At 45.1% G+C, this 16322-nt stretch overlaps 1 protein-coding gene across 1 annotated transcript in view; it reads right to left on the bottom strand.

Annotated features, from left to right (window-relative positions):
• ngfra (nerve growth factor receptor a (TNFR superfamily, member 16)) overlaps positions 1-16222 on the bottom strand; it is a 35079-nt gene extending 18857 nt beyond the window's left edge. Inside the window, exons 1-4 of the mRNA XM_061846469.1 lie at positions 16149-16222; positions 8443-8509; positions 8190-8349; positions 1087-1449 (exon numbers count right to left, since the gene is read on the bottom strand). Coding sequence (XP_061702453.1) covers positions 1087-1449; positions 8190-8349; positions 8443-8509; positions 16149-16222 — 664 coding nt within the window. The remainder of the gene's footprint in view (positions 1-1086; positions 1450-8189; positions 8350-8442; positions 8510-16148) is intronic.
• Positions 16223-16322: the final 100 nt, after the last annotated feature.

Raw genomic sequence — 16322 nt, 5'->3', positions numbered from 1 at the left:
ACTGGCCCTGTAGATCACGTATTTTATCGCTCACTTTTATATTTTATGATCTCTCTCTCATATACATATATATATATATATATATATATATATATATATTGTGTACTTATTTCAGAAGTATAACTTGTAACCGCAGTAGCCTATTTGATATAAATTTCGCTCAGTCTGCATTTTTGTCTCTGAAGTTTGGCAAAATTATTTTGGTTGTTTGGGCTCATATTTCAAGTTTTCAAAATATTATGATTGCCCTGTATTTACACTGTTAGAAGTAACCAGAGGTCACCATTTAATGATTCTCGTGTCCAAACAACCCCCTTTGAACCCCCCTCAAAGGCAGACATTTTTTTTTGTTTTTCCAAATTGGTCATTCTCATCCCTGTTGAAGTCGAGTACGGTGTGAGTGTGAGTGGTTGTCTATGCGTGCCCTGTGATTGACTGGCGACCATTCCTTGGTGTTCCCACGCGCCGGGATCTCGCCCTAAATCAGCTGTAGACTCCTGACCCCCATCCTCCCGCCATATCGCATTTCATCATCCTATTTCTGAAGAAAATGTTGTTTTAGTGTAATGTGCAAACATGGATGCGATACTCCATCCATCCATTTTCTTAGCCGCATATCCTCACAACGGTCGCGGGGAGTGCTGGAGCCTATCCCAGCTGTCAACAAGCAGACACCCTGAACTGGTTGCCAGCCAATCGCAGTGGATGCAAGACTCCTCACCGTCAAAGGTTTGGGGTTTGCCTCGCAGTTCTGCATTTGCCTCTTGGTTCTGCTGTTCGAGCCGTGACGAGAACGAGAGGCCGTAATTCACCCTGCGAGCCCTTGGAATTTAACACCGGCTTTGTGACGTATTCATAAGGGTCTCTAAAGACCCTCCGGCTGGCCCCAAATGCTGACTAAACCTCAAAAAGATCATATTTCTCTCGGATGGAATCACTGCCAGCTTCTCCTGTTGCCGAGAGAAGGACTTGAAACTGCAGAAAACTGAGGAATGACTCCTGGATCAGATGCTTCTTGCAATGTAGACTGTTCTAATCTTTAGGTTTAGGTCTAGAACCGCAAGAGGTCAACGCAGGGATACTTACTGTGGCAGACCGTGTCGCTAACGGGCGTGCAGTGGGCCAGTTGGATCTCGGTCTCGTCGTCGCAGATGGTGCACGGCAGGCAGGGGTCCAGCGAGCTGTCGCGGTCCGAGAAGGTGAAGTCCACGCATTCCTCGCACACTGTGTCGTGTTCGTGCTCGCAGTGGGCGTACACGCCTTCGCCGGCCGGGCACACCGTGCACGGCTCGCAGCGCCCCGACAGCGCGTCGAAGTAGAAGTTGTAGTGGCACACGCAGACGGCGTCGTTGGAGTCGGTGCACGGGGTCTCCATCCGCATCAGGCCCGTGCACTGGGTGCACGCTCGGCACTCCTCGGTGTGGCTGTAATTCTCGGAGAAGGTCTCGCCTGTGGGGGGACGGGAGCATCGGAACCAGATGAGAAATTGGGCCGGGCAACTATTGACAATGAAGGACTTTATCAGGAGATATTCATCCGTCCATCCATTTTCTTCACCGCTTATCCTCACAAGGGTCGCGGGGAGTGCCGGAGCCTATCCCAGCCGTCAACGGGCAGGAGGCGGGGTACACCCTGAACTGGTCGCCAGCCAATCGCAGGGCACGTCGAGACAAACAACAGTCACACTCACAATCACACCTAGGGGCAATTTAGAGTGTCCAATGAATGTCGCATGTTTTGGGGATGTGGGAGGAAACCGGAGCGCCCGGAGAAAACCCACGCGGGCACGGGGGAGAACATGCAAACTCCACACAGGCGGGTCCGGCTTCGAACCCGGGACCTCAGAACTGTGAGGTCAACTCTTTACCGCCTGACGCACCGTGCTTTCCGTATTCACCCATATTTTTGCACAATATTTATCATTATTATAACACGATACACCTTTTTCAACTGAATGAAATTGATCCAACTTCAAAATATTCACAAAATTCTGGACATCTGTTAAATTACTTCAGCAGATTTCCAAAATGTGTACTTTTCCCACCATTTCATAGATCTTTAATATAAAATATTCAGATATAGCTATTTTACTTAATAATATTAACAAAACTTAATAATAGGTGTGTGTTTTTTGTGTTTATATTTTTGTGGGGGTGGCCATAATGACATTTTTATTTCCCGTTTGACAGCATTAATTTGTATTTATTTTTAAATTGTATATTCTCTCGACATTTTTTTTTTTAAGGGTGTGCGTCCGGGCGTTATACATCTTGTGAAAATCAACGGCACCTGTCCGTTTTCGGGGTGGTTAAATGCTCCGTAAATGCCGCTCATCTTCCCGCTGCTGTGGTTGTAAATCACGGACGGGTTTGGGCCGGCGGGACTGTAACAGTAGTAACGACATGATGAGCGAATGTGTCAGACTGCACATGGGGGTGTCATGTTGATTAACAGCAGTTTAGGAGCTGCGAATACTCCAGCGCGCCCTCCTCCTCGGGCGATGTCGGAGCACATGTTGCGGATTTAGTCCAGGCTGGCACCGCGCAAAGCACCTCGTGAACAGCGGCGATGGTTTAATGGGCCCAGGATCGTTTTACGCGCTCAGGTAGGACTTCAAGGAGGAACAAAAATCTAGTCAGGAATGTTTGACTGGGAATACGCAAGAAGCAGGGTGGTCCGCCGAGCTCGATGACGGAAGTGTTGTTTGCAAAGGAGCACATATTCCCGTGTTGCCAAATGAATTGAGCAGCGGTATCTTATGTACCGTAATTTTCGGCCTTCAAGCCGTGACTTTATTCCCACGCTTTCATCCCTGAGGTTTATACAGTGATGAGGCTAATTTGTGCATTTATTCTAACGGCCGCAAGGGGCCACTCGAGCGGAAAATGTAAGAGTGAGTCCGGTGGAATATATGTGCCGAGGAAGTGACTTTTACCAGTGTGGGTTTTTTTTAACAGACCCTGTCAGCGGTGCGCTACCGTGTTGCTGCTGTGTTATTGCCGTGTCTCAGTGATTTTTACCGGTATGTTTTTTTTTTTTTTTAAACGGCCCTGTTAGCACCGCGTTAGCACCTCGCTAGCGTGTTGCTGCTGCGTTACTGCCGCGTCTCAGTGATTTAGCTATGTTTTTTTCAACCGACCCTTTTAGTGCTGTGCTACCGTGTTGCTACTGTGTTGCTGCTGCGACTGTTTGTGAGTTTGTTTTTTTACCGGTATGGTTTTTAATTTTTTTTTTTTTTTCTTACCAGCCCTTTTGATGCTACCGTGTTGTTTCTATGTTAAGCTAAGCTAAGGTACTAAAACTTTGAAAACTCTTTCTGTGTACCATCTTTCTTTGTAAATATCTTGTGTTTCAATGTGGGCACTTGCGGCTTCTGTATGTACCAAATGGTATTTTCTTTACAAATGTACCGGGTGAGGCTTATATTCAGGTGCGCTCTGTAGGCCGGAAATTACGGTACACATTCGGAGCAGGACAGGAGGCGTTGCGGCGACCGGACCTTGCTAGCGCATCACCGACTTTAAATCATGTCGCCGTTCCATTACGCTCATCAATAATGCAACATTGATGAGTTTCACGATTTGGTTGTCTCAGCTTTTAGCCTGCGAAGTGCAAAGTGATCCAATTTTTGCCGTTTTAAACACTTGACAGGGGTGTGCGAGCTACACCTGAGCTTTCAGTCCGGTCGACATTGAAGCATGATTTTCATGACGATTGGTACTGAACTCCGAGCTCGGCCCAAACAAACCCTCAAGCTGACTGTTATGGTGGGTGTGTGTGTGGGGGGGGGGGGGGGGGGGACACAAAATGCGTGAAATGCATAAATATTTATTGAATTCTTCCATCAAACATCTTCAATTTTCTGATTTTATGATACAGCGGGACAGCAATGGACTGTCACTGGCAAACGTACATTTTTGGAATTTTAAATCCAAATGGATTTTCCATGCTAGTGTGTGAAAGACTTTGTTCAAAGAGGTGTTCAGAGCCCTAAAAATGTGTACAATTTTCTCAGGGTACAAGCTTGTAATACTTGAGTGTTTTTCGTAGGTTGACAAAGGAATCTTGCTAATAAGCGGCCTTCAGAGGGGTTACACTATATAAAAGTAATATAGTGGTATTTTAAAGTGATGTTTTAATTTAACTAGTAGGTTTTTGAATGGCTTGATGTTTGTTGGGTTTTTTTTTACATATTTGTAAAGAAACCTGGGACAAAAGTACTCAAGAGCTTACTGGATCTCTTCCCTAAGAAGTTACTCACTCTACTTTTATTTCTATAGCACCTTTTAAAACAGAGTTACAAAGCACTTCACGCGCACCACATAGACAACGTAGACATAGTCGATGAAAATTTGTTTTAAAAACGGCAATGGAACAAAAGGAGGGTTGCAGGGATTTGACAGAATAAATGATTTTGTACCCTTTTCTCAGGCAGGAATGGACTAATAAACTCCCAAAGTGGGCTGCGGCAAATCCATCAGGATGTTGAAAGGGGTGCGTGTCTTAAAAAAAAAAAAAGTGTGGACAATAGAGCTAAAGAAAACATCGGAAGTGTGAAGGGAATTTCCAGGGCAGGAATGGGAAAGAGGGGTTACGCCAACTTGTCAAATCTGGATTTTGAAAGGTGTGCACTTGGGGAAAACCCGGACTACAGAACCAAAGACTGGATTGCTTCCACCTGCTAAGGTGCGGTAGGAAGTGGTGGGAAGACGAGTGCATTGGAATGTGGATCCGGATCCTTTGGATTTAGGACCAATTGGCTCCGAATCGCTAACGCTGACCCGTCAGCTTTTCCCGCGGGTCTTGGGGGGTTGCGGCTCGAGATGGAAGAGAACACAGGAGACAGCTGATTAATATTTCAACATTGCTGACGCTGGCACTCGACTTAGAACGAGCAGAGAGGGGTACCGGTCGTGTGGGGGAGGGGTGGCTAGGGAGGGTTACACCGAGAGGAAGTGGGAAAGAAATGGAGGTGCGGTAACTAAAGATTGGCTGTGGAACCGGAAATTTTGCACTTTGCAGGTCATCAATGATTTAGTCGAGCACTTGGGCCCCACGGGCAGGTGAGTCGGACCCGTCTGCGCCGTTCCCGCGGGCCTCAGCCGCATTAAGACTTTCACTCGCCATGTTGCCGCAGAAAATTGGAAGTAACCTCTCGGGGTGCGCTCGCATGTAAGTACGGCTCGGCTGAGAATAATTGTTCCTGATAAGCCCGGCTAAGGCGTTTAATTAGCGGCGGGCAGATAGCAAAGCTGCATTCATGTAACCGTATGCATGATGAATGAGCTGATTGGGCCCTCAGCTGCTACACTTTCAAATGCGGTGAACCGTCACCTACTCCAGAATTTTTCTCTAGAACAGAAGCAATTGCTTTAAAAAAAAAAAAAACCACGTATTTTCAATTATTTATGCTCTTTCTGTCACGCCCTAAGATGGTACCAAAAAATTCCTTGTTAGAGGAAGAGGAGCTAACGTTAACCATTTGCTGATACCAAGCCCGCTAATTTTCGAATTAATGTTTGAAGCTCATGTTGAAGTTACGTAACAACCTCAAATAAAAGAGCTAACCAAGACCAACATTACCTTGCGATAATACCTTCCAAAGATAGTTTACCACCTGTTTTATTAACCCTCCAGACAGCTCCATTTGACCACCGCGAGAAGCTTCCATCATGCTGCTGTCTGGCGTCGAGCTGGCCCACTCTCAGATGGTGGACAATACTAGCGACTAGCGAAGAGTTTGGTGTTTCGGTTCCATTTATGGCGTTACAAACAGGTGAATGCAAATACGTGATTTTTTTCAAGTTGTTTGTTGGGTTTTAGAGAAAAAAGTTTGAGTTTGCGATGAGTGATTAGCAAATTTCGGGGAAAGCACTGTATTTGCTCACGATAGCGTGGCGTTTAATTAGCGTCAGGTGGATTGTGTAGAGCTGCATTCATGTAACAGTATGCGTGATGAATGAGCAGATTGGGCCCTCAGGTGCGTCGCTTTCTAATGCCCAATTTATCACGGCTACAGTCGGGTGAGTCATCACAACAAGGAGGATGAGGAAGGAGGAGGAGGAGGAGGAGGGTGAAGAGGGTTTTTACTGAATAGAGAAATAAAGATGGAGTCGATCATCATCGACTGTAATATACAGCGACAACTTGGAGGAATATGATCCACGCGTGATTTTAAAACAAAGAGCTGGCCGTTCCAGTTGATGAATGTTTTACAGTCGAGATGCGTCCATCTAGTTTATGATTCCCATGAGGAGTCGAGAATCACGGAGTTTACAGAGCAGATCAATTGCGAATTATGTTGGCTACCGACCAGAAAGGCGAGCAGCTGTCTGCTTGGGAGCGTCCGAAATTGAACTGTTTTTAAATCTCGTCCCGTTAAAATTAATTACACACGCCTTACATCAAGCGACGCGGCCAGACGTGACTTAACTGGACAATCGTGGACAAATTACAGTTGGCAACTCGCGCCCGCACACCTCCCGATTGACCCTCGCACGCATAATAACTATCTGCAATGGGACAGCGCTGACCCCTGGTGTTCTTATCGGGGAAAACGGTGTTTATTGAACCACAAACAACAAGGTGCAATTGTCAAGGAAGTTGCAAACGCTATAGCTATATGATAATACAACTTTTTAACCATGGATATATATATATATATATAGAATTGGAGTTGCTGGTCATTTTTTTAAATTTTTTTGTAAAACAATGTATAACTATTCAATCCCGGACCCGCCTGTGTGGAGTTTGCATGTTCTCCCCCGTGCCCGCGTGGGTTTTCTCCGGGCGCTCCGGTTTCCTCCCACATCCCCAAAACATGCGACATTAATTGGACACTCTAAATTGCCCCCTGATTGTGAGTGCGGCTGTTCGTCTCGATGTACCCTGTGATTGGCTGGCGACCAATTCAGGATGTACCCGCCTCCTGCCCGTTGACAGCCGGGATAGGCTCTAGCACTCCCCGCGACCCTCGTGAGGATAAGCGGCAAAGAAAATGGATGGATGGATAGCTAATATGTGCTGCTTTTGTATGGCTTGGCGGCAGCCATCCGGATCTTACTTCGTACCCGAAAATGTAATTTTTGCTATGAAAGCGCATGCAATACATGATTGTGAGACTAAATTTGCAACGTTGCACCACCTTCGACTCATATTTGGAATAACGTCAGTCCGTCACTCTCAAAAAAACAGTTGCAGATCTTCGCACACTACGCAGCATTTCATGGGCATTTGATTGAATAGTTGAGTTCATTTAAAACCTGTAAACATGAATGGCGGTTGCCAAATACGGCGTTTATGGAGTGTGTTCTGACGGCTTTCGTCTTGGAAGTCCCGAAGCAAAACCTGGCAGCCTCGAACGAAAATGAACTTTGGTTCCCAAACCGTTCTTTGACAGCAGAATGGTCTGTTTAATATTCCAAAAGAAAATATTACAAAAGCAGATTAGGAAAAGCGTTAATCCGATTTCTTCTCGCTTCTGCTTAAATTCAAGTTTCCAGCCACATTGCATCATCCCCCTGCAAGATATTGCACCGCCGTATTGGAATTGATAATAGATTTTATTGACTCCCGGGTTATGTTTCGACTGGGAAATTTGCTAAATCCATTTTCTTTCCCGGTGTGTGTGAATGGTTTGACTAAACTCTTTCCAAGAACTCCGACGGGGTTAAAAAAAAAAAAAAAAAAAAACATTTAGTAACATAATTCAACACAGATTTTACAAGTCCTTTTTGTGAAGTTAAACAAAAAAAGATCTTTTGGGGGGAGCATTCCTGAGAAATTCATAACATCCTCTGTGGCAAAATGAGAAACACTGACGCTTTCATTGTTGTGATGCTCATCGTGTTAGCATACATAGCGCTGTGACAGAAAAGAGGAAGCTTTGGTCTTGTCATGGCGTTGGCTCGCTGCCCAGCTAACTGACACCACGACATGGCTTGCGGTTGAAAAGAAAATGTGGAATAAGTTGGTTTTATTTTCCATCCATCCTTTTTCCGAGCCGCTAATCCTCACCAGGGTCGCGGGAGTGCCGGAGCCTATCCCAGCTGTCATCGGGCAGGAGGCTGGGTACACCCTGAACCGGTTGCCAGCCAATCAGAGGGCACATGGAGACGGACAACGGTCGCACTCACAATCACACCTAGCGGCAATTTAGAGTAGGGTTAGTGTTTTTTACACATACTTACTGTCAAGACACTGCGCGCAGACAGTCTGCTTGGCGCCGCACGGCCGGACCACGCCCTCCCCCGGCGGGCACTCGTGGCAGCATTCGCCGTCTTTGGTGTACTGGCCGGATTCGCAGGGCAGCTGCACCGCACGCTCGCTCTTGGACGCCGCCGACGCCACCTAGAGGCGAGACACGCACGATAAACATCGGCGTCAGGAATTCCGTGAGCCTTCTTCGTGGACGACGACTCACGAGAATGCAGTTCAACATACGACAAATTGCTTTTCCCGCGACACACACGTGGAATGACTGAGGCTGTTCGGGCTAACCCCGCACAACCTGCAAGTGCAACAAAAAGTGTAGGTCTTGCAACTCCCTGTGTCACAAACCAACGGTGCACAGGCGGACCCAAATGCAGGACTCCAAGACGAGGACATGATGTTCAGTGGGTTTTATTATCAACGAAAGTTGTGCACGGCAACACAGTCCAAGAAGGCGGGATCCAAAACACAAGAAACAACGTCCGATAACTCGGAGTCAACTAAAGAGCATAACCAAAAGCGTGACTGGACTACAATGGCGCAGTGGCGGAGTAACCCTGGATGCGGGAAACCGTACTCAACGAACTGGCAAAAACCAGTGACAAAACACCAACTTAAATACTTTGTCCAATCACAGTGCGTCGTGTAACACAGCTGTGACCGACGACTGGTGTCAGAGATGAGACCGCTCGGACCGGTGGCCAGGCCACGCCCCTCTTGGGTGCCTTGCTCATGACACCAACGTTCCCATATTGAATCCTTTTACCAGGAAAAAAAAAAATGGTTGTTGAAACGGTGACAACCGAGAGTTTGACAATATGTGTGGGTGTTAAAACCTTTGACCAGGAAAAGTGTGGGTGTCAGAGGACACACATCCCTAAAAAGCGCACCCAAAAATGTGGGTTTGAGCCCTTTTACCGAGTCAATTGTGGGTATTGAGACACAGGTGTGACGAAAAGTATGAGTTTGGAAACCTTTCATTGGGAGGATCTCCAACATGTGCGACAAAAAGTGGGTGTTGAAAGGCTTAGACCAGGGAAAGTGTGGGTGTTGAATTTTTTTCTCGAGTAGCAGAATGGGTGTTGCGTCTTTCAGGAGGGTAAAGCATGAGTGTGGAAACACCCACATTACACGTGTGACTGCAATGCAGAGCGCGGGTGCCAAACCCATTTTCCAAAGCAAAAGTGCGGGTGTGGTGGAAAAAGTCACTTTTCTCCTCCATTAAAAGCAAACTTGCAGCGTGAAGCCTGACAAGCGCTCCCTTTCGCTCCAATGTGACATTTTTCCCGCTGATCTGCTCGCTCTGAGGGTGGTGCGCTCGTTTTGCGTTCACTCCGATTTCACACTCTCTTTAGACGCGGGCAGGTGGGAAGCGGGAAGGCTGAGTTTTTGTTTTTTTTTTTTTTCCTAAATTGAATCTGTGGCCGCCCTCTCAGCCAGCTGTCGCAGCGCAGCTGGTTGGCAACGCGGCCGCAGCGATTCCGCCAGCTGCCGGGCGGATGCTTCGCTGTCATTGAAAAAGTTCTCCCGACGATCACGCCGTCAAAGTTATTTTCGGCAGAGGACTGCCAAACTTGAGCTCAGCGGGAAACGGCCTGGCCCGCGACGAAAGAGCCGCGGTTCAAAACGGGTCGAGGTACCGAGCGCCACCAAGATAAACGGATGGATTTGGTGTGTAAGGGGGAAGCTCCATTCTCAGACAGTCCCTGAAGGTGACTTGTGTCTTTATGCAAAACATAAATGATTGCCTTGAATGAAAATAAAATGCAACTTTTTAATTTCATTCAAAAACTTAATAAATCATGTGAAATGACAGCATCAATCTGTTATAAAATGTATAAATAACTATAAAATAAAGGATTGAGATTAATAGTTGTCAATGACATAGAAAATTGGAATAATGCACATTTTTGTCAGTGAATTCATGGATTATTTAATTGAGATATTTTAATGCCTAATCCACTGACGATTTAACAAATACACGTTTTTATCAAACAATTAATATATAATTGATTATTCCACGGGCAGCACGGTGCCTCAGCTGGTAAAGCATTGGCCTCACAGTTCTGAGGTCCCGGGTTCAATCCCGGACCCGCCTGTGTGGAGTTTGCATGTTCTCCCCTCCGGTTTCCTCCCACATCCCCAAAACGTACAACATTAATTGGACGCTCTAAATTGTCCCGAGGTGTGATTGTGAGTGCGACTGTTGGCTGTCTCCATGTGCCCTGCGATTGGCTGGCAACCAATTCAGGGTGTACCCCGCCTCCTGCCCGTTGACAGCTGGGATAGACTCCAGCACTCCCCGCGACCCTTGTGAAAATTATCAGCTCAGAAATTGGATGCATAGATTATTCCACTAATAATTGGGTCAATTTGAATGAAACAGAACAGGAGGTTGAGGGCAGTGTTTTCCATCCATCCATCAGTTTTCTTCCGCTTATTCGACGCCCAGACTTCCCTGTCAATGGCCACTTCATCCAGCTCTTCCGGGGGGATTCCAAGGCATACCCGGGCCAGCCGGGAGATGTGGCCTCTCCAGCGTGTCCTGGTTCGTCCTTAGCATCTCCTCTCCATGGGAAATGCCCAGAACACCTCACCAGGGAGGCGGAGCCAATTAATTAGATGCCTGAGCCATATCATCTCGTGCCTCTCAGTGCGGAGGAGCAGCGTCTCTACTCCGAGCCCCTCTTGGATGACCGAGTTTCTCTTCCTATCTCTCAGGAAGAACCCGGACACCCTGTTGAGGACGCTAGAATCCAGGATTTCTTTCTTTCGGTAACGACGCCCAACTTGTGGACATAGAACGTAGATCAACCGGTAACTTAAGAGCTTCACCTTTTGTCTTAGCTCCTTCTTCAGCACAACAGACTGATTAAAAAGTCGGCATCACTGCAGAAGCTGCACCGATCCGCTCGTCAATCCCCCCGTTCCGTTCTTCCCTCACTCTTGAACAAGACCCCGAGATACTTGAACTTCTCCCCTCATCCGGGACTTGGGAGGGGCTACTCAAACCCTTTCCCAACTGAGGACCTTGGTCTCAGATTTGGAGGTGCTGATTTTCCTCACACATAATCCAGTGAGAGTTGGAGAGCACCCCAGCGTCCCGAAGCACAATCCACCCCCCCCCCCCAACCTGAATGCCTTCTCCGTGTCCACGAACGCCCACATACCCTCAAAACTCAACCACTTCCGCTGCTCCTCCCGAACCCGAGATGAGACTTTCCGACGGACATTCCTCTCTACCACCCCTGAGTAGACTTTCCCAGGTAGGCTGAGCAATGTCATCCCCCTGTAGTCGGAATACACCCTGCGGTCCCCCTTCTTAGAAAGGGGGGCAACTACCCCAGCCACCCAAACTGACTCAAATATATCATATTGCTATAACATCCTTAAATACTGGATATTAGAGGCCCCATAGCTCAGTGGTTCGAGCGATGGGGGTCGTGAGTTCTTATCTCACTGGGGTCTCCACCCCCCAAGAGGTTGCGTCGGGAAGAGCATCTGGTGTAAAAACTGTGCCAAAAAAATATGAGCCATCTTCTGAGATGTCATGCTGTGGCGACCCCTAACGGGACAAACCGAAAGAAACTTACTTACTTATCCTTCAATACTGGATATGAACTCATGATAAACGACACGAAATTTACAATAAGCATGAGTGAAATCCCGGATTGAACCTTGAAAAAAAAATTGCACCAGGACCCATTTCGTGTCCACAACTCAGTTCGGGAAACAATGCTTAATCGCCCAACTCCATCCATCCATTTTCTTCGCCTCTTATCCTCACTAGGGTCACAGGAGTGCTGGAGCCTATCCCAGCTTTCAACGGGCACCCTGAACTGGTTGCCAGCCAATCGCAGGGCACATAAAGACAAACAGTCACACTCACAATCACACCTACGGGCAATTTAGAGTCTCCAATTAATAGGCACGGGGAGAACATGCAAACTCCGTACAGGCGGGGCCGGGATTGAACCCGAGACCTCAGAACTGTGAGGCCAACGCTTTACAGCTGATCCACCGTGCCCCCACCTAATCACCCAACTCTTAACATAACAACATATATGCCAGAGCAGCTACAATGTACCGTACATAAAAATCAATTTTAGGTCCTCTGACACGGTTTTGGAAACTCTGCTTAACTATTTTTTTAACCCTCTCTGGACCAAATAAAATTTTGCAGAGAGAAAAATCTCATGCTTTCAGAAAACGATACTCTGGACTTAAAATTTTACATTATATGTATTAAACCTGTTGCAAATTTGCAACCTCTGCCTGGAAAGGGTTAAATATCACATATTGTTAAAATATCCTCCACATGAATATGTCATAATTAATGTACTACAACAAATGTGTTTTCGCCCCTTCTAGTTTATGAAACCTTTGCTCAATCATCTAAATCTGTCTCCAAAACATATCACCTAATATTAATGAATCGCACACATAAACGATGACAAGCAACATTTTCTATGACTAAACAATAATAATATATACATAATATATATATTAACAATATATTATGACTATGATTTTTTTTCAGAAAATTGCCCCAGAATCAGTTTTGGGACCCTGACCCTCACTTGCGTGAACCTTGCTCAATCATCTAAAATCTTACACGCTGCACATGCATGCTCAGTAACGCACTATTTTTTTATTATTTTTTTTTTTTTAATGCACGCAAGTAGCAAAGAAGTCACTCAAACTCCCAAAATAAAAAAAAGTAACGAGGTCCTTACCAGGGTGTACATGATCACAAGCGCCGGAAAGGAACTCATCCTGCGTGCGTGCGTTGCGTGAAAAAAGGAGGAGGGAGAAGAAGAGGTTCTCATCTTCATCCCAAATGAACGTCTTCTTTTCTCTCGCTTTTAGTAAGTCCACTGCAGCATCAAGAGGAGGAAGAAGAGGAGGAGGAGGAGCGCAGTGTCCTGTCCGGAACGAGGCTCGGGTGCAAGTGCAATGCAGAGGAAGAGGAGGAGAAATTAGTCTCCCTCTTCCCCCCCCCCCCTCTCTCTCTCTCTCTTTTTCTCCCTCTCTCTCGCCTTCCCTTGCAGGTGCACGACGGGGGAGGTAATAAAGACACGCTGCAGTCACGACGCGCACGCGCCTCCCGTCCTCGCTTTACGACAACGGAGCTCGTTTGTCACGCGACAGAATTAAGCGGGCACGCTCACTTAGCGCCATACTTCCTCTTTTTTCTCATGGACTGGAAGTGTTTCTTTCTCCATTCAATTATTTACTGTCATTAGGACTTTGCTAGTTAGACTACGCCAAATTCGGATTTACCTGTTATGATGTCATCGTGATAGGAGGGTGCAAAAATGTAAAAAAAAATAAATAAATAAAAAAACATGTGGTACATATCTACGATATGTCCATATGTGCGGGGGGGAATGGTGTGTATTTTTAAAGTACTGCATGGAGCCGGTGGGGCTCCATGTGTTCTGCATATTCTGCATAGTTGAGTTCATCATTTATTTGTGAACGTTTCAGTACCGTCGCGAGCCACAAGAGGGAGACAATTATGACCGCACATTTGTGGCGAGTCTATTACAGTGTTAACTTTATGCTGAGGTGGTAAAATTGCTCACTGTAGGCAAGCAGAAGTATGGATGTAAAATACTTGAATAAGAGGGAAAGTATTGATTCAGCACCGGTACTATAAAAGTTGGATTTCAATCACTTCAAGATGCTGTAAAGTGAAATCCAAGATTTGTTTCTGATTGAAGGTGATTGATGAAATTATGTGCGAAGACTTGAGAATGTTGTACTCAATTTTGGGAATATAGGATTCAAATCCATAAACGAATATGAACACCTTAATTTTCATCAACGGGGATCTGGCGCTATCGCGACCTGAAGTTGATTTTGTAAGTCTGTACGTACAGCTGCAATCAATTAAGAATATACCATAATTCCCGTCTTACAGAGCGCACCTGATTATAAGCCTCACCGAGTACATTTGTAAAGGAAATCCCATTTGGTACCTAATACATAATAATAATACATACGCCGCAGCTGTGTAAAACCCACAAGTGCCCACAATGAAACATGAGATATTTACAAAGACGTGCACAGACTTTATTGCTAAAGTTAGCCGTAGAGGGATCATTTTTCAAAAGATCATTTTCATGATATTCCAATGTTAAATTACATGGACAGTTTTAAAATGTATGACAAAAGGTGTTGTTGTTATTGTTTTCGGGGGGGAAACTGCAAACGAGAACTTTTAGGGCCTATCAGCCAGCCCTAAAGCCAAGTACTATTTCAAATGTGAATTTATCAAATGGTAACAATTATCACGCTTCTCAGCACTGACGCGACTAACAGTCCCTGACCGTACCGCATTTTCTGCTGAGCCTGCGACCGACGACCCCCCCCACTGGCACCGTCGACTGCAGAGAGAGTGATTTAGTTACACGGCCGAGATCCCCGTATTGATCCCTGAAGGACGACATCCACTTCCGACCTTCCTCCTCAGAGACCCTTCGCAACGGTGGGCATCTTTGGGGTCACCTCCAGGAAGTTCCTGACAACCTCCGCAACACCCGCTGGTCATTCCATTCGGGACACCTGAACGAGAAGGTGCCTCATTTTGATTGACAGCTTTTTATTTCATTTTACTTTATCTTGAATGCAATTACATCATCAAACAATTCGTTCCAAATAAATAAGGTCATTGTCAAATACTAACAATAGAATATAATGAATGATAAAATAATGGAATGAGAACTGATTCAAAAAATACAATTTAAACTTGTTACATTTAAAATAAGTGTAAAAACAATATTTCAATATTGAAATAGTGCACATTTTAAAAGAAAATGAATGCAAACATTTAATTATATAATTAAAATATTTCATTATTGAAATAGTACACATTTTAAAAGAAAATGAATGCAAACATTTAACTATATAACAAAAATATGTGTATATTAGTACCATACTATTTAACAGATATGTGCAGCATTTACATTAAATGATTACAATTATAATAATAATGATTTAAATGTATAAACAATGTAACAACAAATTAAAAACATTCGCAATTCATTAAAAAATGCATTTGAATTAAAGTTAAATGAATACAAGTAAAAGTATATTGAATGAAATCAAAATCGTTTAATATACATTTTATACAAGAAATTAAACTGAATGAATGACATTGCATTAAAATTTCATGAATGAAAGAAATAATCATTAGCTGATTCAATTAGAAGAAATAAAATCACCTCGTGAGGATAAGCGACCCATGTGAGGATAAGCGGCTAAGAAAATGGATGGATGGATGGATGTTTATTGGTGTGAATTAATTTGAATAAGATCTGAAAGAAATAAAATCACCTCATGAGGATAAGCGACCCATGTGAGGATAAGCGGCTTAGAAATGGATGGATGGATCTTTAATTATTTTGAATCCATTCTAAATAATGAAACAAAAACAATACAAATAAAATACTACTTTTCCTTTTTTCCTTTCGGCTTGTGGTTACCTATAGCAAGTTTCCTTTAATTTCCCAATGAATAATGCATAAACATGAAAAAAAATAAGGCTTATAACCTGGACTTGGATATTTATACATGTGCAATTTTATAATGATCGACATCAGGTTTGTCCAGATTTTTGCCTTTTTTTTTTTAACAGTTCTTCAGTTGCATCTGTTTGAATTGTGCAGCTAATCAAATACTTGAAAGCAGACACACACAAAAATGTATTAATCATATTGCAACATCAGAGCAGAAAAATTCCCAGGAATGTGTTGATGATCACGAGGGGCTTATAAAGTACAGATGTTGAGAATCTTCACCTGCGGCGCTTTGGCGGAGCAACGCTAATGCAAGACAGTCAATTCGTTCTTTTTGGTTGCTCCCAGCATGCATTGCCCGCCAGGGGATTGAAGCACAGGCCAAGAGGGAAGGTGGGGGGGGGGGGGGCTCACCTGCCCATGGTTACGCTGGTCTCGAAGCCCAAGTTACGCTTCCCAGTCAAAACGATGGAACCAGACGAGCTCATCCGTGGCGAATGAATACGGCGCGTCCGCTTTACAAGGCGCGAGGATGTTAGCCAGACACGCAGGGGGGGTGATCCTCCCCACGGGGGAGGGGGGGGGGGT

This window comes from Syngnathoides biaculeatus, chromosome 16, assembly GCF_019802595.1.
Source record: "Syngnathoides biaculeatus isolate LvHL_M chromosome 16, ASM1980259v1, whole genome shotgun sequence".
Classification (NCBI taxonomy): domain Eukaryota; kingdom Metazoa; phylum Chordata; class Actinopteri; order Syngnathiformes; family Syngnathidae; genus Syngnathoides; species Syngnathoides biaculeatus.
The sequence above is the reverse complement of the archived record's forward strand: the minus strand, read 5'-3'. Positions and strand labels throughout refer to the sequence as shown.